Here is a 27,074-nt window from a genome sequence, read left to right as displayed (position 1 = left end):
TATTTTAAACAAAAGGTATCACTTTAGGTAAATTCCTAAGTCATTTACGTCGACTACTAATCGTCCCATGCGTTGAAGGGCGATTTGCTTGAACTGGAAGCATCTATGACCCCGAAATGGCTCCCTTCGAAAGCCCTATTATCGTATTCAACCCTGCTGGAAGTATTGGACAATGTGTAAGGGTCATCACCCCAACCACCATTTAAGTCGACATTAGCCATGTGATTAGAATAGACGTTTATAGGTGAAGCAAATTTAGTTTGTGCTTTCGCATCGGTTGATACCGTTTCTTCAGGTAATGTCTGCTCTCCTTGTTCTAAGTTGCTGTTGGAGATGCCGTAGTAGAAGTACATAATGATCCCTAAAAAATAGAGTAAAATATTCAACTCAAATTTTTAAATTACCTATGATGTATATAGAAACACTTACCTAGACTCATCCATACTGTAAACCGAACCAAAGTTAGTATGGAAAGTTTCATGATGAGATAGATGTTTACCAAGACGGCTATTGTTGGTACAACTGGCAAGCCAGGAGTCAAGAAGGGTAATGCATGCCTGATAATGATAAAATTAGTGATCAATTTTTTGCAGAATGTAGGGCAACTTTGTGTTTGGTTTGGAAACTAATTTTATTATTAATAAAAAAAATAGTTTCAAACTTCCATGTAAAGAATTTTTTCTGCACAGTATTTTTGTTGGCTTCAATTACAAATGCGGATGGTAACAAGTAACAACAAATTACTAGCTTTATTTGTTATAGTTGATTAAACTACAACAGCGTTTCAAACTAGTGGTGCTTCTGAAGGAAAAATTAGTTTTTACCACAAATTCCAATTCGCATATCATTCTCAATCGTTTGACATCATCAATAAATATTTGTATGAATGAAAGTGCTAAAATTTGACCCTTTAGCAGTTTATTATTATTTGTTTTATTGGAACACATAGCTTAGGAGGCGTCCATTAGGTAAGCGATTTCTAAGAATTTTTGGATCCTCCCCCTTGATGATACGTAGTGGTATTAACCCTCCCCACCGTAAGCATCTAGAGAAAATCGTATAATTTTAGTTTTTTTTAAAAAAAATACTTGACGATTGAAAAAAAAAGAATCACAGATATAGACTCTAAGATGGATCAGAGACATGGACTCTTAGGTGGAGCAGAGACGTAAACTGTAAGATGAAGCAGAGTCGTGGACTCTAAGATGGAGCAGAGTTGTGGACTCTAAGATGTATCAGAGACATGGACTCTAAGATGGATCATATACGTAGACTCTAAGATGGATCACTGACGTAGACTCTAAGATGGATTACTGACGTGGACTCTAAGATGGATCAGAGACATGAACTGTAAGATGGATCAGAGACGTAGACTCTATAATAAATCACAGAGGCGGACTCTAAGATGGATCAGAGACATGTACTCTAAATGGATCATAGACATGGACTTTAAGATATATCAGAGACATGGACTCTAAGATGGATCACAAACATGAACTGTAAGATGGATCAAAGACATGGACTTTAAGATGGATCAAAAACATGTACTTTAAGATGGATCAGAGACGTGGACTCTAACATGGATCAGAGATGTGGACTCTAAGATGTATCAGAGACATGGACACGAAGAAGGATTAGAGACATGACTAGTTGACTTGATTTAACTAGTTTTTTTTAAATCGAGGTAAAAAATAGATACACATGATATCTTACTAGACTCCCGCTTCCCTTCGTGATATTTTGTGATTTTTTATTAACCTCCCGCTCCCTCTTTAGGGCTCACGTGATTAACGGACGCCCCCTTATCAGGTTTTTTGTACGGCGAAAATTAACAAAAGTGATCTTTTAAGTCGAGAATTATTAGTTGTATTAGGCTGTGACTTCTTTAAAAATGCAATCTTATTTTGGTGATTGTCCAAAAAATAATTAAATGTATTATCCATATAGTTCATATGGACAATGCGCTAAACAAAAATATGGATATTAACATAAAAGACTAACAAAAAGTTTTGAGAAGGAAAACTAAAAGTCTATTTGTATTGTTACATTTTCCGAAAGCAAAAATTCAAAAGTTCAACGCGAAATTACATTTATTAAATTATTTCTGAAAATATGATACACAAGGTGGATTTTGTGAATATTGTGATTATATATAGCCTAATATTCAATTTAATAAACTCATGAAATACTGTTCTAAATCATTTACTATTTATTTATTCGGTCATAATATGAAAATTAATATTAAGTATTATTTAAGAACATGCCACCATAATACCGATTTTCGAATATTTTTATTATAATACCTATGATGTAAATAATTATTTTTATACCTGTTCTGTGGCTGCTTTGATATTAGTATCAATATTGCTATAATTGCAAAACTTGTAAGTGTTATAACAGTGATGGCAAAAGTTCCACTTCCCGCTGCGGCTGTCAAGTCCATTATAAATATTAATCCAAACATTATGCCAACTAGTTTTACAACATACATTCCTGTAAAACGGAGCTTTGTTAATAATTTGATACTATTTGTAATAACTGAAGTGTTTTATAATAAATAGTAATGAAAAAGTAGATACCTGTTTCTGATGTTGCTGGTCCAGGATTAACCCATGGAAACAATGATGGGCATATATTTGCAATTGCTTGAGTAATTCGGCCACATGGGCCAGTGTTCATAAAATTTGGGGTTGTGCTGCCATGGACGCTACCTATAATTATAAAAAAAGATTATTAGTGCGAGTCATGAAAATTTAAGTCCGCGAGTGCTAAGGTTATTTATAAATAAATCAAAAAATATTTTAAATGTTTATTAAATTATGAATAATGTTAGATAACAAAGTTAGAAATCAAACTAAATTAACAAAAACGCAATCTTTGCTAAACAATAATTAATAATTTGGTGACAAATAGTATGATTTTAGAAAGTGGCACCTAGTACCGGACATTTCAAAATAACTAGCATTGAACACATATGTAGCCATCTCCACACTCTGGAATGCCTGCACATTTGTGTTTGACGAAAATTCTTAGATATTGCAAAAAAAAAAAACACTAATTATCCACCCTTTTGGCAGATGCTCTCAGCTGGAGCATTCATCGCCGATTTTCATTCTTTGACTAGAAAATACGAAAAATTGGGGTATGTAATGACCGTTTGCACTCATACAGAACAAACTTAAATAATTATAATAAATTACGTCAATTCTCCGGCGCTAAGAGACAGACAATTTCGTTCATTTGGTGGTACCTACTAAAATTGTTTAAAATATCTAATAATATTCTACCATTTTACGGATAACAATCAAGTACTACTTTTATTTTTGAATGCCACTAAAATAAACATGCATAAATACACTAGAATTACTTCCATTGATATTTAGATGACGCCTTGTTTTTGCGCCTAAAACAACAAAGGGTTGCTCCCGCCGTGGCCGTGTGCGTCACAGGCGAGGCTTGGCGAGTGATTTTGCACCCGTGCGCCACCCGCGCACCTTTCACTTGTATTTTGAAATAAAAAGATTTATACTCGCTTAGATAATACGTGTTAAATAGAGTGTCCGGCTTTAAGTGCCGTCCGGCGTTACGGGACTTCCCCCTATCTATCAAATTTTCATTAAAATTTTGTAAAGGATGTGCTTGAAAATTGGACTGATAGTAACGATTTTTGTGAAGGTGACTACATGAAAAATGAAATGTCGAAGATTTTATTTACAATAAACGATTGTCAATTATTTATCGTAATGACTTGTTGTAATTAATAGCTTATTTTATGAAAATTTACTCACCGTAAAATTTATTTTCTAATCTATCAGCAATCAAAAATTGATCATCCCTTACTGGAAAATCGCCATTTGCTCCAATTATACCATCTTCACATTCACCAGAAAATGTATCATCACTGTCAGGAGAGCTATAAATATGAAAAAAACATAAATATTTCAAATATTTTTATGAAATTAGTATGACTATTATGTTTTTGATTCACTGTCAATTTTTACCTTCTTGTAACTCTTCGGACCATAACTTTTTGTGCTGTCAGGGTATTTATTCTGGGAGACATTTCAAATGAAGGATCTGAAATTAATATCACGTGTTACTAATAATGGAATAGAAAATAATATATTGAATGTAAACAGAAAACTGAAGTATTTAGTGTACATATCAATTATTATTTTTTGCATAAATTTATGGTATGATAATATGGCAACTAATATCTATAATTAGGCATATTATTATCATTATTGAAAAATGACTTTAAAATTAATAATTTGAAGAAGAATACAGGTTCAATATTTATTACTCTAGTAAATAGAGTATGATTCATCCCATATTTTTTCATGTCTTGTTTTCCTCACTTTATTGAAAACTTTTAGAACAAAATAAAATCCAAAAATATCTTTGATCAAGTGGTGTATAGCATAGTGCCTTAAGCCCGCGGCTACAAAAATATTTTTTTTGGCAAATAATTAACTTACCATCTTATCTTTCATGATCCAAATATTGTATTCTAAATTTTTTTCATTTTAATTTTTTACATAAATGCCATTAAGACAGCTTTTAAATTTAATATAAAGATAAAGTAAAAGTCTGCTTTTTAATTCAATCCCTTTTTTCGTTATTATTTGACTTGCAACAGCTTTAAGAAATAAGAGTTATTAAAACTTTGACTGTTTTAGTGAATTGTGAAAGTTCAGAAAAAGAATTTTGTTTCTTAATTAAATTTTCTCACGTTATCTCGCTTAAGTTTCCATGTTTTAATTGATATTAATTCTAACTTTTTTCTTTGAAACTCTTAATTCATTAACATCATAGACTTGTTTAATGATCTTTAATACCATCGTTCGTGCAATTACTCACAAAGATTTCATTCGAGGTAATTAATATATATGAAATAGTTTTATTTTAGGTTATTTAAATTGATTGGAGGGATATAAAAACGCGAACCAAATCGTTTTCATTAAAATTCTTTTATTTATTAAAAATTAAAAAAATGAGACTTAATCAATATTATTAGTGTAATATACTTTTATATGAAATTAAACCGAGTGTAAATAAATTAATTTTGTATTTATGAATTTTACGAAGAATTATAAAAAATATTGTGCGTAACGAAAGTTTGAAAATTATATTTTTTGAATATTGTTAAATTATTAACTTCCCGTAGGCAAGTTGTAGTAATCGCAAAATAATCGAAAATATTTTTTTTTTCATATCTTTACGTTTCAAAAGTTTCTGAACATTTAGGAATACCTTATTAAAAATGGATGTATGTGTGTATGTGTATGTATGTTTGGATACAATTTTTTATCGACGATTTTGGGCGCATGGATTTTTGTGATTTGATTGATTTCAACGATTTGAATGATTCAAAAAACATTCAATTTCTACTGATGGAGAGAGGTGAGTTTTTGTGGGTTATTGTACCAAGATTTTTTTAAGTTCACTTGTAAGGTTCAAACAAATTTCAAAAGTTTCAGATTTTTTTTTTCAAAACTTTCAAAAATATGCAAAGTTTTAGAATTTAAATATGAATTTTAAATTTACAATTCAGTTTAAGTTTACAGTTACGATGACGTCATCGTAAGAAATATATCCTCAGATGGATTTATTCGGCATCTCTTTTTAATGTAAACATTTTTAAGTGTTTTGAGCGACAAGATCGTTACTGTATATTATATGAACGAATTAATACATAGTAAATATAATTATCTCATTCAAAATATTTAAAACATTTGTTAATAATCATTGATCAATATTTATTGATTATTTTTTTTGCTTCAATATTTAGTTCTGTCACGAAAAGTTCCAGCAATTTGCTTTAAGGCCATGTACTGCTAGTTTAATAGTTAATTTCTTAATAAATTGCTATATTGAAACGTGAATTGGAACCGAAAGTTCAAATATGATACAAAATAAATATGTTTACAAATCACCTTTTTTAATCGATATAAATGTATCGATTCTGAATAATCGATTTCAGAATAAATTATATATTATTAATCGAATTTATGTTTTTAAATATAAAATGAAATATTTGTTGGCTCTAGAAATCGTGACAAAGAGACAGGAACACGCATTAACTGACAAAAATATATGTGAAAATTAGATTTCATTCGGGTCTTTTAGGGCGAAATAATTAAAGATCATGAGATTGCAAACGCGTCTGGGTAACATGCAATACTTGTACCGGAATAATATAAAAATGTTCATTGAGTTAATATGTAATTTGGGTTTTATTTGTAATTATCTACATATCAAATCTCCCAATCATATGTTTATAATATTAAAGCATTTACCGTTCAACACGCACGAGCGATAGCACACAATTGTACATATTAGAGTGGAAATCAATGGAGAGTAATAATGAATAGGAATGAAACAAAGGTATTGAAATTAAAGATCAAAATCAGTATAAAAACTAACTAATATTTGTCTAGTATTTATTAAACTAATAACTTTTCATAAACAATAATAATTTTTTATATGAAACACCAAAAAATAGTTCAAATGAAATAGATTACCATCACGTCGTATAATTGAAATAAATCACTTTAAAATGTATATTTGTAAGTTTTTGAATGGAATTTCTAAAAAATTGAAGATTCGAATTAGATCATTTGAATTTAATATGTATAATTTTAAGCTACTCTAAAATGGTTTTTGTTCGGCTTAGTTCTCTTAAATCAATATGCAATTGGGATTATCGTTTTTTTATCGAAAATTTTGGATCAAATCGTCTTATACGGAATTATTCGTCTTTTGACTTGTGGGCATCAAATAATGATACAACATTGTATGAAGATTCATATGTTGCTACTTAAGACTGATACATTTCAATATGATAATAAAAACAAGTGGTGCATGGCATCGTGCTTTAAGGCAAATTACTGGAACTTCCCGTACCAAAAACTAAATTATTAAAAATTCTGAAAAAATAAAATTTTTGAGAAATTTTGAAATTTTTGAAAAAATTTGACTATTTTGAAAAATTTGATTTTTCATACTTTGATTTATTTTGAAAATTTTGAACATTTTTTTTAAGCAATCGCACTGCATAGCTGGTTTGGAGTCAAAAATGTTTTGAAAAATTCAAGAAACGATTTCTATTGATAAGGAGACGTGCTGATTAGCTTTTAGTGGAGACAGGTCCAGCCTTTACGGAGATATGCAGCAAAACGTGCAGAAAATGGCAATTAGGTTGGTTAGAGAACGGAGCATCCGATTTCAATGATTCAAAAAACATTGCACTTGTATTGACGTAATGATGAATTGATTAAGTTTTTGCAAAAGCAAGGCCAGCGATTTCGGAGATTCAGAAAGATTTAAAAAAAATTAAAAAATGTCGACAGTCTCTACAACCATTATAAATGAGTATAAAAAAACTTAAAATAAATTTCAAATTTTCAAATATCAATTTTTTTTTTATTTCCAGTTTTCAAAAATATTCCAAGTTTTTGAAAAAAGGCATTTTTTCCATATCCAAATTCTTTAAATGATTTCAAAATTTTCAAAAATGTTAAAAAAAATCAAAATTTTCAAAAAAATCTAATATTTGTTCCCTGAGCTTTTAGAAATTTGTAACTACGGTACGGAAAGTTCCAGCTATTTGCCTTAAGGCACGCACCATTAGTTTTAATATTTTTTGACTAGAGTATTTTTTCATTTTTGAACATTAAACAAAACATTATTTATTTCAACAAATAAATATAATATTATGTAATTAATATTGTGTAATTGTTCATGCTTTGGTATAATTAATTTCATATCAAAAGTTATTAATATAATATAATTATCTTACTCGTTGCCCCGCCGCCCGATGGTGTGGCCGGCGGTTGTGGGGTCCTCAGTGCAGGGGGCAAAAGCTCCACAAGTGAGGTGGAATGGGGCTGATAGCGTAAAACTAAAACGCAGGTCGATACCAGTGTGTAGGCTAACAGCGTTCCTAAAAATAAATATATTCATGTACTTACTAGTTATCTATTGATAATGATACACATATACTTGCATGCGAAATTATCAAAACATGGCGAAAATTGCTAGTTGGTGCAAATGATAAGCTATAAAATACTTTGAAACAAGTTTGTTGAGGCGAACTAACTTGAAAGTCTAGATAGAAAGGGAAGGAGACACATGTTGGGTGAATTATGCACAAACAAAAATATGAATATAGGATTTTATTCGAGTCTTTTAGAGCAAAATAATTTAAGATCATGAGATTTCAAACGCGCCTTTGTATATCCCATTATTCTATAAAAAAACTTTGTTAATGACAAGTTAGTGCAGCGGTCGGAAAACTTTTATAATCATTACCCCAAAGTAGTTTCGTCTAAAAGATGGCATTACCCCTATGACGAAGAGAGATGACCCCCATACGGACAACTACGTAGCAAATACAGTTGATGTAAATTAAAAACATATATTTTTTACCCTTAAAAATTTTATGTTTACGCCAGTTGGGGTAATTTACCCCGGTTTTCCGACCACTGAGTTAGTGTATAAATTTAGTGTTAATCACTGATGATGACAAGAATTTTTTTATCCAAACGTTTGGAAAATTAAAGATTGATTTATACATCTCTGCCTTTCATTTGATGTATCGCCTCAGAAGAACTTTTTTATAAATATAATAATAAGTATTTAGTAATTTTTTTTCAACAAAAAATTATATTAAAATTATAATCATAGTTGTAAAAAAATATGGACATTAATATTTACCTATAGACATCATTTCCACAAGAACTTCCAGCCTAACAAGAAGGGCCACCAATGCGGCTGCAAGCCCGCTCCCTAATGTCGCTAGCCCAGGTGTACCAGAGAAAGGCCAAATATGTGCAAGTTGCCTTAAATAAATGAAAACGTCATATTCATTTGATATGGGACTAAAGCTTGTCAAGTTTTCTTGATATGTTGTAAAACTAAGAGACTTTGAACATTTTTTGTGCTATATATCTTTACTTTACCCTTGTACGGAGGATTTACAGCTGTTGATCGAACTCAACGTGGCTTAAACTTTAAGCCCTAAAGTATTAAAGGAAACTTTTAAACATTTTTATTCTAGGCGAATCGGAGAAGGCTATGCGAAAAACTAGTAAGAAATGCAGTTTTTCTATATATTATTACAGTTGAAAATTGATTTTTAGAATTGTTATCTTTTATACCCGGTAATGTTGATAAACAAACTTTCACAGTGAGAAAACACAAGTAATATTGTACAGATAATTCAGCATTTAATACATTTAATCATTTAGCCTTCTGATGTTCCTGTGCATATTTAATTCTTAATAAATTGAATGCGAAAATCTAAATCTTAATTGCTGATTTTAAAGTCTCGCGAAATAGTAAACTGTTTTTTAACAATTATTTTGTTTAGTTTATTTATATAGTAGGAGTTTTTTATAGGGGAGACTGGGTACGATTGTGCCAGGGTACGATAGTGACAGTCGCCGAACTGTACGGATTTTTGAGTGAGTCCAAAGTGAGATAGATAAAGTATATTTGTTCGAACAAGTTTCCTTTACTACATTGAATCAGCGCTCTATATTAAAGTGATCTGTAGACCATATTGCTTTTAAAGAATCAAAAAAAAATTTGTTCGATTTTTTTTAATAATAACTATTACTTGTACACAGATAGATCACTTTTCTGTAATTTGAACATTAGTAGTTATTTACCAGCAATTAGTTTTTATGTAAATAATTTAGCTAAGTCATTGCGATGTTTTGTTTCCAAAAGTGTACGTTGGGCGGGTTTTTTCAAACCCTTCAACATGTTCAAGGTTGTAACATGCAGGTGGGTCAGATTAAGAAAAATCTAACTTAACTAAGACAAAATACAAAAAAAATAAAAGGAAAGAAAACTTCAATACATATTTTTTTACAAATTTCTTGTTAATTTAGTTTAATTTTTTTTGTTAACTTTCCGTAGGGCAAGTTATACTAATCGAAAAAAAATCGAAAATGAAAATTTTTATATATCTTTACGTTTCAAAACCTTCTGAACATTTTGGCATACCTTAAAAAAAATTGATGTATGTGTGTGTGTGCGTGTATGTGTGTGTGTTCGGATACAAATTTTCGTCGACGATTTCGGGAACACGGATGAAGCGATTTGAATAATTCAAAAAACATTCGATTCGTATTTTTTGGCGAAGGCAGGCCTAGCCGTTCCGAAGATATAGGGCTAAAAGTGCCAAAAGCGGTAACTCAGTTTTTAAGAGAACGGAGCGTCCGATTTGAATAATTCAAAAAATTTTTTACTTGTATCAACAAGATTCACTAATTAAATTTTTATAAAGGCAGGTCTAGCGGTTTCCGAGATCTAGTAAAAAAAGTAGAAAAAAATGCCATTTGGCGGTCAAAAATGATCATTACACATATGCACATCAAATTGTCAGATATTTTATAGAGATTTTAACAATAAGTATAACTTTTGTTTACATTTATATGGGTTCCGTACCAATGTTATCCGTTAGACGGCGACGCGGCGCTTACGCAATTCAAAATTTCGTCTCTATGCAGTTACAGCAGTACGATTACTTTGAAAAAATGTTCTGAATTTCCAAAATAATTCAAAATAAATTTTTCTTCAAAAATCCTTTTTTTTTTTCAAAAAAAGTAAATTTTTGTCAAAAATTTATAGTTTCTCAAAAATCTAATTTTTTCAGAGTAATTTTTTTTCAAAAATGTTAATTTTTTAAAAAAAAAATAATTTTTGATACGGGAAGTTCCAGCAATTTGCCTTAAGGCACGATGCCATGTGCCCCACTAGTTATATATTGTTTTGTTATATTTTGTTATGCTGTGTTACATATTTTTTACAATAAAAGTCATTATAATACCTGTCCCAACCGTCACCCGGGGAGTGTGGACGGATGTGACACTCGCCGCCTTTTCTTGTATGATATTATTTTGACTAATTTATCATATTTAAGCACAGTATTTCTAGGTAGACAAATGCTCAAATTACCTCTCTCCCAGATAACTGGTGAATTAACAAAATTATTGCTGATCAAAATAAGTGGCAAACCGTACTCAGTCTCCCCTATACATATATTTATTTACCCATATATATTATAAAAACAGCGTTGGACAAATAATTTCCTTGTATTTATAGGAATATTCAATACCTATAAATATAGGTATCAAATATATCATACCCATTACGGTCAAGAGTACTTCTGTACTGCTATCTATAGCAACTCATTTTATTTGATCACGAAACTTTTCATACGAAATTCTTTGTGTAGTATATATTAGAAGTATAATGACTATTAGACATATCATTTTCATTTTCAAGAATGTGCTTGTGATTCCATTAAAATATCTCACTTGAATATGAGACCGTCCTGGGCCATGGCGTAAATGACTCGCGGCATCGGGAACATCGAGCCGAACATGGCGACTCCTAATCCTGCGGCGGCGCCTACGCCCACGATCGCCCTACATCGCCAGGCACCCACTTGGCCGAACATCTGCACAAGTGCCGACTCACCGTCGATTTGATCATAAGGCACTGGAAAAATATAATAATAATTCTATTTTAGAAAATATGAAAATAGTAAAGAATACATGTTGTTATTGTAGGTTTTGCACTCTATATTAGTTTAACGATTAAAATTAAAATCTAAAATAGAGTAAAGAGGCCAGAGATAAAACATTTAGAAGAATTTCAGAAAAGCACGATTAAACTAATTAGCTGCAGATTTATTTATGCAATGAAAGGTGTGGAATAAATTAACATTCTTTGGAACGGAGTGTCTTCTCGAACTCAATTTGGCATTGTATCTTTTTTTTATGTTTGTTTTTTATCTAAGCAGTAGTTTTGGTTTATGAGTTTATACTTGAAGTCTGAAAAATATTCATAAAAGTAGGTCTGCTGGCAACTAGTATTTTTAATTTCCCGTAGGGTAGTTATAGTAATGGGCCGAAATCGAAAATGTAAATTTTTGCACATTTTCAAGTTTTGAAGGTTTCTGAACATTTTTTGCATACCTCAGAAAAAATGGATGTGTGTGTATGTGTTTCGTGTGTCCGCATTTTTTATCCACGTTTACGGGCGCACGGATCAACCGATTTGAAAGGTTCAAAAAACATTCGATTCCTATTGATAGCGAGATGTGCTGATTAGATTTTTGGCAAAGGCAGGTTACGGAGATATGGAGCAAAGAGTGCAGAAATATAAATCGAGGTTTTAAAAAAACGGAGTGGCCCATTTGAATGATCCAAAAAACATTCAATTTGTAATGATTGGTAGAAGTTGTGTTTAGTTTTTGGCAAAGGCAGGTCCAGCCGTTTTGGAGATACCGAGCTAATTGCGCATAAAATGGCAGTTTTTGGGAGAACTAAGTATCCGATTTGAATGATTCAAAAAACTTTCTGCTTGTTTTGACAATATAATTGCTTTTGAAAAAAAAAAATTCATTTTAAATTTTTTTTTCCGATTTTTTTTTAAACATTTTCGTATTTCGAAAATAATGCAGATTTTAATTTTAATTCTGGCTAAAATTCTAAAGCTAACTTATATACTTTAAATAAATAATTTTAACTTTGTAATTCAGTTTATATAATGCTTATAAATATTAGACAAAGTTATAGTATTTATAATAATCTATTTCAAAACGGTACGGGAAGTTCCAGCAATTAGCCTTAAGGCACGATGCCATACACAATTAGTTACTTATTTAAGTCACGCATTGAAAATTGCCAACGAAACACAAATTAATAAAGCAATATAATAATTAGAAATGTTGTTTACTTTGAATAATATATTTCATTTTTTTATTCTTGAACGTCTTCGCCATTGTTTCAATAATTAAAGTACAGATTGAAATTTTATAATATAGAGCGAATGTTTAATTTTTAAAACAATATGCTGCTAATTGAATAAAACAATGATATATGAGGGCACTACTATTCGAATTAATGACCCTTTTGTGACTTAATCTGAATTAATGACATTGGGTTACGTATCTCTAGGTATCTAACTTTGCAGACAATAGTTCAAGTATTAGCGAATGTGAAATAAAGAAATTAATTAAATCTTGTTGTAACTGTAACGTATCTGTAGAAACTGTTTTCCAATAACTTTTTTTAAAAAAAAAGACCTAATTAAACATTGTCGCATTCAGGACCAGTACTAGGGTCTTCACCGCCGCTTCATCGCAATTATCATTCAAATTAATTGAAAAAATGCATTAACTTTTAAATTACTGCTTATTAAGTATGTTTAAATATAATATGTGGCCCCTTCGATGAGGCGCCCACCTTACATTCAGGGTAGTTTAGGAAATGGTCGTATTACTTGGATTTTTAAGTTATTTTTGCATGATTTGAGAAACCTATTGATTGGTGGTAGTATGAGCTAATTGAATCGAATATTAGAAAGTATAAAATAGAGTAGTCATGTCGATCCTAAACTACTCTTCGGGACAAAATTTAGGAATGTACTGGGCACTAGGCGACTAGGCCATCAATTGCAAGGCTCTGGGCCGCAAGTTATTATGATGCTATATGTTATTTCATCCAAAGATAAGGAGTATTAAACTAATTGTCTGGTATGTTTATTAAGATTTAAGGAAATGTCATTGGAAATATTATCAACTCTAAGTTCGACATCTTGATGAGCGGATGGTTTAGATTACTTGTTTATAAAAATTAACCTTTTTTGGACAAATTCCTTTAGCTGCAGCAATTAATCATTATTTCACGTATTTATCATCTGAGGAAATATTAAATTTTCTGACAATAATTTGAAAAATATTAAACATTAATTTGTGAGATTTTTCTTTGTTATCGGGCCGCACGAAAATTGTAACCGGAACTCAAGCTGGACGTGGCTGAAATGAAGTATTCGGTACTCCGTCAGCCTTAACGGCAGCTTTAGTATTCAATTTCCTAAGCATGTTTTGCTGATTATAATGCGGATAATAATAAATTACTCACCAACCAAAGTCATCATTAAAGAACTGCTAACATAAGCTATTAACACGATGATCAAACTTGCAAAAATCGCTCGCGGAATAGATCGCTGCGGGCTCATTGCTTCTTCGCCAGTTGTCGCTATTATATCGAAGCCAATAAAAGCGTAGAAACAAGTTGCAGCACCCGTGAAAACCTGGAATGAAAAGAAAAACATCTTGATTTCAATAAACATATTTTGACATGAAAACAAATATAGCATAGGCACATTTATTTATTTATTTTCTGAAGTAATTGTAATTATTGGTGTTTGCGTTTTAAACCTATGAAATTCAATTATTATTATACAATTATTTTTATTACAGAAGTATTTTGGATATAATTTATAAACAATAATAAGAAAAGTCATATTTAAATAGAGTCCGATTTTCAGTAATATTTTAAAAGTGGTACACTCAGTCTATTTCTTTTTTAATAAAGTTATAGACGATTCAACGTGAATGTCTCCCTCATATTTCTCTAATTTTACAGAATTGAAATAGTAGTTTCTTGGTACCAATTTTATTTATTTCATCATAATTCGAGTGGATCGTGAACCACACATCTATATAAAAGTTCTTACATAGTCTAGCACTTATATCAATCACAATATTAGCTTTTCACCTTTTCTAAAATTTTTAGCATTCTGTCCACATTAAAAGGATGACTGTATATGAGTGGAAACACTTAATATGGTTGTTTCCAATATGGAGTTGAGTGGCACTTAATAAATAATTCAATTACTTGTCTTCTAAATATCAATTGAATTAATGTTCAACTCTGTTGTAGAGGTTAATTAGATATAAATGCATTTTGTTCAGAAACTTGGATCGAATTAAGAATTGTTAAAACTTTTTTTGACAATTTTTTTTTATCACATAAAAACAAGACACTGTATTATATAATTTTTTCACATATAAATGTACTGATTTAAACGTAACGATGAAGTATAATACACCGTCTATATATATTGAAATATATCTCATTAAATTGAAATTGAAATTGCAGTTGCAGTTGGGTCGAATTGCAGAAAATTAATTTACTCATGATACTAATAAATTTGTAACGAGGTTTTTAGATAGGGTAGAGTGCACAAATAATAATTTATTTTCTTATGGGTTTTAAAATTAAGGCACATTTTAAACCAACCCAACATTTTTTTGGGGTAATAGTTATTAATTCCGAAATATTGTTCGAAACCTATGATGGAAATTTTTAAGTTTTGAAATTTTAATTTTTTCAAATTCTCAAAATTGAAGTTTCTAATAAATGCATAGATGTATAGTACATACGAGAGTTATGCAAAAAGTAATTTTTGCTTTTTTGGTATATTACATGGTTTGTTAATTTATTATCATCCATCTTTGGAAAAATCGATTTTTTGTTTATTTTTCAACATAATTACTCTCATACATTTAACATGTATTACAAACTAATATTTTTTGATTGACTGCTACTCATTTGTTTGGCAGCTACTCATTGTTCTTTGTTCACTGTGTTCACTGTGAAATTGTGCAAAAAATGTAAAAAAAAGTTATTCGTTTCCTAACATTTCAATTGGAAACGATCAAATCAATCACGTGTATTGGTCAAATTTTTATTCAATTTCAACAGCAGGCAATTTTTTTTTCATCTTTTAATCACCAAACGAAATGTTACATAAAGTAATACCATCTGGTGGTGAAACGGAGTTCGCCCGGTATGCTAGTTATTAATAAAAAATAATAAATTTAAAAAAAATAATTATTTGTTAGCAGAAGAAAGTTTAAAAAATTCAACCTAAGTTTTGGTGTTCATCTTACCCCGCTCCATCCAAAAGGTAGAAACCCTTCATGTTCGCTCCAGGTGCTGGAGTCCGCATAGAAAAGTCCAGCAGCCATAATAAAAGTCCAGGCGGATAAATTGATTGCGTTTAAAGCATGGTTAAATAATACTGATTTACTGGCACCTAACGCTAACACGCCAGTCATTAGTAACGTTATTCCCATCGCAATGAAATCTGGAGAACGACCTGCAAATAATATCATATATTGGATTTAGATTAATTGGAAGCATATTTTGATTTATTCGGGCGGAGGATTATAGTATACAAAGTTTAGTTTACAGTCGGCAGTACGTTTATAGATCACTTTAAAAATTGTTTTAGCAGTTAAACACGAGTTTGTTGCATTATTTTTATAATCACATACTGAAAAAGAAGATAAGCCGAAAATAAATGTAGACAAAATATAAATTACATATGAGTTTAACTCGAGATTAGTGGTGTTACCATGTATTTTCATTCATAATAAATGAAGCAACTGTTTTAATCAAAAATATTTATTTGCTCTGCAACTGTCTAGTGTTTTTTAATAATAATTATAGCAGCATTTCGGGATGAAGTTATTATGATTATATGTAAATTCTATATGTTCTTAAATGATGTAGAAATTAATGTTATAGATTTTTATTAGCCACGTTTTCCTAATTTAGAATTTTAAATTATGCTTATCATCAAGATTTTTTTTCAAGGAAGGCCACATATAATCTATTCTAAATAAAGCAGCATATTTGAATTTGTGCTATCGATCTATTTGTGCTTGTTGAGAGGATCATTTACGGATTTGTAGTAATTTCAAAATTCAAAAGAACATATTTGAGACACTGATTGTGAAAAATTATAGCTTACAAAAATACTAAAATTTTAAATCCAAAAGAACGTGTTTGAGACACCGATTGTGAAAAATTACAGCTTACAGAGTTACTAAAATTTTAAATCCAAAAGAACGTATTTGAAACGTATTTCACTGATTGTGAAAAATTACAGGTATTGCCCGTACGATAAATATTTGAACTGATTGTGAGTAAAATGCTTTAGAAAAATCATGTTATTTTTAGGTTTTCATTTTTTGACTCGAATTTTATTATGAAACTATCAAGTATTTCATCATTTATAATGCTGAATAAGTGTGCCAATTTTTTATGAAACTTGCCAACACACTTCAGTGCATTTTTTTTTTAAAAAAAGGGCCACTCAAAGTTGACCAATTTTGAGCATTTTAAATAAGCAGTTTAATAAAAAGTTTAATTCTTCAAAACTGGGGGTTATTGTGTCATTATTTTTGACTGTGGTTCTAGAAATGTTATTTACAATTGCGGATCCAAAGCTTAAATAAACAAAATTAATGAAAAATAACCACTATAACCGAAAAATAGTTGCAATTAAATCTCATAATTCTTTCAAACGTTAGATAAATATTTTCATATTTTTATTCATGATTTTGGCTTGACGTTGAGCTTTGGGGCACGTTGTATAAGACTGTATTATTTGTATATACTCAGCAAAAAATATGACAAATATCTGCACAAGCTAATTGTACTACAACTACTAATTACTACGATTTAGTAGTTCAATTTTTATATTCGTAATTATATCGTTTTACCTTAAGAATTTTTTTAATTAATTTTATATTTATATAATGATAATTATAATGAACGTTTAAAATACAAATTCTGTACTTTTTACGAATAAAATCCGCTAATTGTAGTTTATACTTAATTATAATAACACGTTGATCGCCACAATAATATCCGAAAAGTTTTGACATTCGGGCAATTATAACTTTGTTAGATAATTTAGTTCAAAATTTATTAAATTAACCAAGAAAAATAACTTTTATGGCAAAATTCTTGGCAAAACATAATTTTTCATGTTACACATATATGACTGACATGGCCCTATAATAAAACTTTTTTTTTGAAGGCCAAACAAATTTCAATTTTTTTACATGATTTAAAATTCTGTACCTAGTATTGTTCCAACATTTTCTGCAATTCCTCTATTAATTGCGCCTCCAGACAAAGAGTCGAAGCTGGCACTTAACGCACAAGCGCAGGCACTTGTCCCTGAAACACATGGAATCAAGTTTCAATATTGCGATCTCTATGATAGCTGATACATTGTTTGAAATATTATTATTTGAAATATGATTTTATAACAAACAATCAGACCAGTTAATAGAACATTTACTCCAGTCATTTAAGCTTAAATTAGATAAGAATCTCGAAATTCGATATACCCAGCTATAAGTCTGTAAATACTTGTATATTGACCCCTAAAAGTTGTTCCAAAACCTACATATGACTTTTAGGTGTCAATATACAAGTATTTACAACTTACTATAATGACTAAAGTAATTATAAGCTGAAAAGGTTCAATTATAAGAAATATACAATTTTTTCAAGCAAAGGTAAAGTATTTTTTTTAATTTAAACAAGTCTTTATCGTATGCAGTTTTATATAAGCTATTTTCTTTTGAATCTTCTTATACTTGATAAAATTTAAAGATAATGTTGGATACGGATGACGATAAATTTATCTTCAATTATTGTTGCATTTCATTAACTTTTGGAATGTTGAGGATTTCTCTTAAAATGATATTATGCCTTACTTGTTATGTATACTTGTTACCGGTGATTTACGTATTAACTATTTAAAATATGTTTAAATATAATGGGGAATGAAGCAGATACAAGTATTAATTTGAACAGTTTCATATCTTTCTAAACAAAATTCATTTGATACATTATAGAAATAGTTAATTAATCAATCAATTGTAGTCAGTATATGTTGAAAATCATAGTAATTTTGTATTGTCTAATTTTTGGCTTAAAATAACTTAAAAGTTATCATTCTTGGATGGTTGGAGGAAAAGGATGGTTTTTGTTTTCCGACCGATATCTCAAAAAACGTAATTTGGGGAATGTTTTAACAACAATTTTTAAAAGTAAAAAAGTGAATCAAGCAACGTCGCTATCAGGAGATAAACAGCCATGCTTGAAAATCTATTACAAACATATTTATTGGTTGTTTAATTGTTTTATACAATGTAGTTAGATTCAACCAGAAGTGTTTATATAACCTCTATAATAGCTTACATATTGAGGAATAAAATGGATCAATCGAACCTTTACCCTGGCAAAGGTGTAAACTATAAAAAATAGAATATAAATATGTGAATCCCTGTTAAAACATGTATACGGGAAATAAATTGAATTAATAACTATTCCAACTCTACTGGTGAATATTTCTAGCTAAATACTAGATCAAGGTTATTCACAGTGTTATATTTGTCATGTTGTTTTTGTAAAAATTATGCCAATAAAATTTATATTTTGCATTGGTTCAATATGGTAGCAACAATATCACTACAAATAATGCATGTCAATGAAACAACTATCTGACTATGTAAAACTACAGGGTCCGGCACTCGAAGTGTAACCAATTGAAAGAGCCATAAATTCAGTTTTGAAAATCAATTTTACTCGATTCAAAGTACAAAATGTGTAAAAATAATACAAAATTTAAGAACAATTTACTTTTGCTCGACATGACCACCTTTTGCTTTGACTATGGCCTTTAGACGGTCCAAATACAAATCGCATTTGGCCGAACGTGATTTGCAGGTATTTTGGCCCACTGGCGGACAACGGCTTTTTTTAGCGCCTCGAGACTGATGCACCCCTTAGTTCGGACCTTGCTCTCCGAAATGGCCCAAAGAAAATAATCCATAGGATTCGCGTGTGGTGAATTTGAGAGCCATTGTGCGGACGTTTTGAAGTTCGGAACGGTATTTTTCAGCCATTCTTGGTTCAATCGAGCTTTATGATACGGTGCCGAGTCCTGTTGAAACGTCCATGGTCTGCCACAGAAATGTTGATCTGCCCATGGCTTCAAAGCAACCTTCAGAATACTTTCCTGATGATATCGCACATTTACCTTGACGCCAGGCTCGATGAAAACGATTGGAGATCGCCCATCTGCGTTTACAGCGGCCCAAACCATTATCTGTGGCTGGTGTTGCCTCCTGGTGGCCAGTCGATGGCTCAAATTCTTGTCTGAACGTTCAGTCAAGTAAACCCTATCGTTTTGAGAATGTGGGAATTGCTTAATTATGAAAATTTTCTCGTCGGAAAACACAATGTTCGGAAATTTACCACTCTCGGCCAGGCGAAGCATCTCCTTAGCTCTCTGAAGTCTCACTTGCTGCTGCTTCGACGTAAGATCATGTGCCTTTTGGATCTTATGAGGCTTGACCTTGAGATCATTTTTCAGTATGCGGCGGATGCTACGGTCAGATGTATTAAGTTCTTCTGCCATTTAATTGGCACTTCGGCGGGAATTCGCTCGAGTCGCTTTCTCACTTTTTTGACCATCTCATGTGACATTGCAGTCTTTTGGTGACCACCTCCATGACGTTTTGCGATGCTACCAGTTTCATTGTAACGAGTTATGGTGCGATAAGCGAAAACTTTTCACTTTAAGGTGTTTGAGCCCTCGAACAATCGCTGGTTGTGATTTTCCAGCTAAATATAATGTAATCACACTGTTACGTTTGAAATCCATTACTGATTTCTTTTTTTCGCGTTCACTGTTGACTAAATACTTTCGTACGCTTATAAACAATAGACTAAACTATCATTTAGGTAACTTACTGACAGTTGGTACACGTGCATCAGCTACGCGAGCTGTTTGAAATTGGTTACACTTCGAGTGCCGGACCCTGTACTGTAAAAGTATGTTTTCTTCTATTTTGCAAAAATTTGTCACTTGGTTCTTTTTACCTCATAGGCGAGGTGAAGTGGGAATATCAGGGGGCAAATCGATCCAATGTCATATTATTAATTTTAAAGAGATTTTGCAAATTAATAGCTACATTATGCAATCAATGTAAAATATAAATTTTATGCGTACATTTTTTACAGAGATAACTTGTATATAACCTTGATCTAGTATATTGTCAGAAATATTTATCTGCAGAGTTGAAATTACTAGATACATATTAATTTAATTTATATCTTGTAATACTTTATTTATAATAAACTTTACCTTTTTATTGACTATTTTCTTATTGTGAAGGTTTAGCTAGTCATTTTTACCCCACCCACAATTAAACTTCTATAGAGGTTATATAAAAAACTATTAAATCTAATTTGAAATACATAAGAATTATATTCAGATGAGGTATTATAATTTAAATAAAAGTACTCAACACAAAAAACCAATGAAAACTGTTGTTATTAATATTTATACATGGCCGTTTATCTCCAGATGTAGACGTTGTAAGAATTAAGGTGATGTCTGGACATAAATCTTTGACCTCTACTTAAATAGGATAGTTAAAATAATGTATTCTTATCTTATTTTGAGATAATAGTGATGGACCTTGTTAACCGCGGACCTCTAATTATAAGTCTTGCACTACCCCATTAACAGATTTTAGTAATTAGTCATGTTTGGACGTATTTTCATATTATTATATTGACCATGAAGCAGCAATCTTCATGGCATTGAGAGTTTGTACTTGAAAGTTGCTACCCTTGTAGAGGGGGTAGCGAAGAGTTTGGGACTAATTGTTCACATTTGTAATACATAATTAAAATAATCTATTTTTAACTTATTTAGAGATAATATAATGGACCATTTAACGCGCGGATCTTACGGACCCTATTAATAGATTTTAGTAATTAGTCATGTTCGGACGTATTTTCATATTATTATATTGACCATGAAGCAGCAATCTTCATGGTAATGAGAGTTTGTACTTGAAAGTTGTTACCCTTGTAGAGGGGGTAATGGAGAGTTTGGGACTAACTGTTGACATCGGTAATAAATAATTAATAAATATATCTTTTTTAAATATAACTCTGTGACAAATCAGTGATTGTAACAAACACTGCAACAAATAATAAATTATACCAACAAATTAAATTTTGGTTTAATACTGTCCGCAGATACAAAGGTTAAATTATAACCCTGACAATGAGTTATTGAAAGAGAGACTTAATACGCACAAACAAATCATTTAAATTAATTCTGAATATTTTAAAGTTGCAATAAATGCGTAGTTTCTCAATTTGAAGAATGCAATAAAGTCTATGTATTGTAGTATTATCGTCAGTTATTTGTACGATTCAACAACATAGTGCCTAATTATAAAACCATCTCCTCAACATCCAAAAACTACTCAAAAATATCATTACATTAAATAAATAGTATAAAAAATGATATATCAAAGTAGAATTGACTTATTCAAAGACAAATATTCCACGTTTACTATATCGATCAGACTCGTCCCAAAACCATCATTCAGAGGTTCGAATCAATGTATTACCTCGAAGCAACACCAGAGATGAGAGGTTATATTTTATCGCGTGGAAACATTTGCCTTTTGAAATCTGATTCTCACCTTTGCAAAAGGTGTATATGTAAATTCTTACCTATGAGATACTCGAGAATCATGTTCCACCCAATAACAAATGCAATAAATTCACCCACAGTAACATATGAGTATACGTAGGCACTTCCAGTCGTGTGTGGGACGCGCACTCCGAACTCAGCATAACACGCTCCTGGAAAATAGCAAACTTAATTGGAAAAGTTATCAAACGGACGAGACTCAAAACTAAAACATTCAGAAAAACATCAGGTATTTCTTTCCACGATCGCGAACATAACCGATAAATTTTATATTAAATTATTTCTATGTTTTGTTTTGCAATGCGGTAGTTCGAGTGTAATGCAGTAGTTTTGCTGCAAATACCGCGTTTTCAATATTCTTGTGCGCCAATACAAATAAAATATACAATGTTATAAATATCATATTCTGCAATTTGTCTGTTTTCCACCTGAATGTTTTTCTGCACTTCTAAGAAAAACAAACTGTTTGGTTTCAGCGCAGAACAAGAAACCATACCATGCAAATTATTTATTCGTCAAAAAATAGATTTTTCACAATACTATATTATGTATGAACACAATGATTTGTAATTCTTTTTTGTAAGAGAGTTATGATAAAATCTAATAACATTCCCAATCATTAAAATGTGGTCTTTTTTAGAAAATTGTTGATCTTTTTCCTATTCTTTCCTCATATTATATATTTTTTTTATCCGAACTAATTAAAATATTTAAGCTTCAGAAAAGAGCTATTTGAATAATTTTTTTTCTTGCCCAGTAAAGCCTCCTGCAGACCCATATTTAAAAAATACAATATTCTAACTGTCCCATGCATTTTTCTGCTGGTAACATTATCTTTCATCAAAAACAATTCGAAACATTTTGATATGGCTTCGTCCTCCTCAAACTACAACACTAGACACAAACTTATCAAGGCGCGCACATATAAATTAGCCAGCTCTTTCAATACGATCGACGGTTTAAGTATTCAGCTTGTGAATAAACTGCCACTCATTATTTGAAACTTAGGCAGCAAAAAATTTCATGCTTCTCTAGTTAAACTTTTTAAAGAATTAGCTTTTTATGACATTACTGAATTTTCTCAATTTGATTTCAATAACTATTTTCTTGCATAATCCTTATCCTTTACTTATGTAGTCTGACCATTTGATCGCCTATACAACCATGTTTTTTTATTGCTATTTTATTAAATTAAATTTTTACGGTTTTAAATGAGTATTACTTTCAACCTTGTGCAAGAATTTTGAGCTTGACTGGTGGTCAAATAGACTTTAATATGATGAACTTGATTATGAACATTGTATTTAATGTTCGAAAGCTTTTTTTCAGCTCTTTTTTTTCAGAAGCGAAATTCATGCAGCTACTATGATTATTATAAAATTACTATCCTTGTAATTTAATAATAATTATGAATAAGCTTGACAAGAGCCTGAAATAATATCTATTATTATTGATTACGGCTTGCTTATGAATAATTAAATAAATATATAAATGTGATGATTAAGATAAAATATATTGCAATATGTATATAACATTGCGAGTGTATAAAACCCTTGAGTAGTAATCTCATATATATTTCTTTTACTCGTATACTGTAATTCAGCTTATTCAATGGAAATATGTTTTTAAATGTTAAATGTTAATAATGATTTTTCACAAATCCTTACCTATTTTTTATACGCAGCAGGCAAATTATGATTTGTTACACAATATTTAGGAGTGACATTTTATTTGCTATTGTATGTGACTGAATCGATTTTATACAAATAAAAATTTAAGAGGTATTCGAAAATTTTAAATTTTGCTTTTATTTTATCGTACTGAAGCCTTTTGGTGTAAAAATAAAACAGAATTCAGTGTAAAATTATACACATTCGTAATTCTTTTATTATTTGGTTTACTCTATTTTGCTTTTTAAGTTTATAGATTAATATAAAATTGCTTAAGACTAGTGCCTATATGAAGGGTCATAGCGTAACTAATACTTGCTACCTATTTTACCTTTTGCACATTAAAAAAAAGTATCAAGTCTCGAAAAAGACAAAGTGCTAAACCTTCTTGGATATTAAAAGTAAATGCTTAATTTAATATAATTTAATATTCATGGAATTATTGGTTCAATGCACAGACTATTCAGATGGTAAAAATTAAATATGCTTTTGGCTAATATTTATAATATCTATAAATTGCTGAATGAAAAAATATTTTCAGTAGTATTGTTTGGACGTATTTTCATTATATTATTTCGGCCATGAAGGTGGCAATCTTCATGGCATTGAGCTTTTACACCGGATTGTTGCTAGCCTGTAGTGTAGAGGGTATAGCGGATTTGCATCGAACTTATTTTTCACACTTCCAAAATTAAAGTCCGCGTAACAACATATGTAATAAATAATCAATAAATATATCTTTTTCAATTAGAACTCGGTGACAAATCATTAGTGTAATAAGAACTTGCAGCAAATACATAAATTATACCAACAAATACATTACACAATAGATTTACAATTACAATAGAAATTTTTAGATCAACATGAATTTTGAAGAATATATTTTAAAGATATTTAATGATAGTATTTCAAAATGAACATCATAATATTTTTTGTATTTAATTATTCATCATTAAAAAAAATTATTGAAATCATTATCAAATATTAAACTGCACAAAAAAACATATGTGGTGTCGAGAGGTTGTGTTGCAAGTAATCGTATTGCAATTTGAACATATAGTAAATAAGCATATATGCTAAATCAAATAATAACTATATGAAATCTAATTTATTTTTTACCTGAAAAAAGACTAGCAATAGCAGCTATAACGAAGCTAATTATAACTCCAGGTCCTGCAACATTTCTGGCCACCATTCCGGCTACTAAATACATTCCGGTACCACAACATGACCCGACGCCCAAGGAGGTCAAATCTAATGTGCCTAAACATTTCTGAAACAACAAATTAAAACCAAATTAATGCAAACATTTCAACATTATAAAATATTACTTTAATTTTAATATTGTTAAGATAATTCCGACTCATTTTTATTTGTTCATTTTAGCAACAATTTTTACTGGACATTTCCTTTCAATACGTTAATAATTCAATTACGGATAAGTAAAAACGTTACGAATGAAACATGACCAAATTTACTTTTTTAATACATATATGATTTTAGTTTCTCATGTCATTGCGAATTAATGTTGAGAAAAATGTTTTAGAAAAATATATTTTAAAATCTCATCTATTCAATTCTAAATTTTTCATTATGTAGTAGTATACACATAATATTTATCATCTGAATATCTGATAATAGTGATAATTAAACCAAGCTATCATTTTTCTTTTTGGGTTTGGGCAAAACGTCCCACAACAGACGGACAAGTGTTTTTTTTTAAATATAGAGTAGAGCGGGATTAAAAGGTCCACTGGTAAAAAGGTCCACCATCGATATCTCAAACAAGTAAATTTAGGATTTTTTCAATAATATTTGAAAGTAGAGGGAAAAAGATGTATAATCAGCCATCACTTTGATTCTCACGATGTTGCTATCAGAAGAAAATCCTCCATCAAAGCTTGCATCTGAATGGGGTAAAAAGAACAAATTTGGTAAATAGCAAATAAAAGAGAAAATTAAGCTAAAAAAACAATTTTATAAGAGATAAATCGAATAAATAATTAATCCAATTCTGCTGATGAATATTTTTGACGAAATACCAGATCAAGGTTATTTACAGTGTTATCTCTACAAAAATGCACAAAATGCAAATGAAATTCATATTTTGCATTGGTTGTAATAATGCAGCTATTATTTTGTAATATTCCTTTAAAATTAAAAGTTATCATTAAACTTAATTGCCCCCTGGAAGTCTCAATTATATATGGGGTAAAAAAGCAGATTACAAATTTTTGAAAAACAGCAAATAAAGCACATTTCTACAATGTTAGAATTATTACTGAACATAGTCAGATAGTTGTTTGTTTGATATGCATTATTTGTTGTGATATAATTGATTTGGTTCTCACAATATAATTATACAAAGTCAAATTGGACTTTTGTACCTATAGTAATTAAAATGAACAACAATCCGACTAAGAATACAAAATTTTTTGATCACTGTCAGAGTTGACATATTTTTCAATGTAACATAAATTTCAATTCTATTTCAATATTGCCTTTGTAATTGTGCAGAAGTTTTCTGGCAAGTAAGTTTGGGTGATCCTCGAGTTGCCTTTTGTGATTGTCTGAATGTATTCGTATATTATCGCTTTTAATATATTAACCAATTTGGAGATATTTTGGTGGCATTCAAAATTTTTTTTAGCCATTTTGGCATCTTTGAAGTTTTAAGTTTAATATTTTTAAGGATCAGTGGTTAACGGTATATAGCCGATTGGCGTATAATAATAAATAGATAATAATAATAATAATAATGTATCAAGTTTTGGACTTTTAATTTTCAAAAATAGTTAAATTTTTCTCACTAGCCCCTTTGCTATATACATACGAGTGCACATGGAATTACATGCATGACAATTTTGATTGATCAAACAAAACTTGTATGTTTGTTGTTCAAAGTGAGCAGGCTTTAGTCCTTTGTGCAAGCTTTGTCGAGATAAGTCCCGCTTAGTTATTTTCCACAAAAATATGGTGTGTTCTTCTTTTTCATATTTACGCCATGATAAATATTAAATTACCTAACATTTTAAATTAAATGATGTGAAATTTGTAAGCTATTCTCGAGTTACACAAATTTAATTGGTCATTAGTGATTATTTTTAATAAACCTTCCAAAAGAAGTAATCAGAGTATCAGACATAAGAAACTAGAGACCAATTTCATTTTTTAGTAATCTAATACATACTTAATATTAAACGGTTT

At 30.2% G+C, this 27,074-nt stretch overlaps 1 protein-coding gene across 1 annotated transcript; it reads right to left on the bottom strand.

The window, feature by feature from the left end:
• Nucleotides 1–56: 56 nt before the first annotated feature.
• LOC113386248 (cationic amino acid transporter 3) lies at nt 57–25,234 on the bottom strand. The gene is made up of 15 exons (XM_026624042.1): nt 25,199–25,234; nt 24,987–25,140; nt 22,218–22,349; nt 17,745–17,843; nt 15,761–15,969; nt 13,944–14,115; nt 11,331–11,514; nt 8,719–8,843; nt 7,802–7,945; nt 4,002–4,077; nt 3,789–3,913; nt 2,580–2,711; nt 2,331–2,493; nt 430–557; nt 57–361 (listed from the first exon to the last, which is right to left on the bottom strand). Exons 1-15 carry the CDS (start codon nt 25,232–25,234, stop codon nt 57–59), a joined length of 2,184 nt encoding a protein of 727 aa, XP_026479827.1.
• Nucleotides 25,235–27,074: the final 1,840 nt, after the last annotated feature.

Source organism: Ctenocephalides felis, unplaced genomic scaffold, assembly GCF_003426905.1.
Source record: "Ctenocephalides felis isolate EL2017-DRISC unplaced genomic scaffold, ASM342690v1 CF-g0.4_SCAFFOLD_00845, whole genome shotgun sequence".
Classification (NCBI taxonomy): Eukaryota; Metazoa; Arthropoda; class Insecta; order Siphonaptera; family Pulicidae; genus Ctenocephalides; species Ctenocephalides felis.
Note: the sequence above shows the minus strand (reverse complement) of the source record. Positions and strands in the feature narration are given on the sequence as shown.

Bases quoted from the DNA above. Each gene is read 5' to 3' on its own strand.
- LOC113386248 (XM_026624042.1), bottom strand. From the start codon at position 25,234: ATGAGTCGGAATTATCTTAACAATATTAAAATTAAA. The intron at 22,350-24,986 runs GTAAAAAATAAA...GCTATTTTCCAG, and splicing joins TATTGCTAGTCTTTTTTCAG to GAGCGTGTTATGCTGAGTTC. The intron at 7,946-8,718 runs GTAAATATTAAT...ATTTATTTTTAG, and splicing joins TGTGGAAATGATGTCTATAG to GAACGCTGTTAGCCTACACA.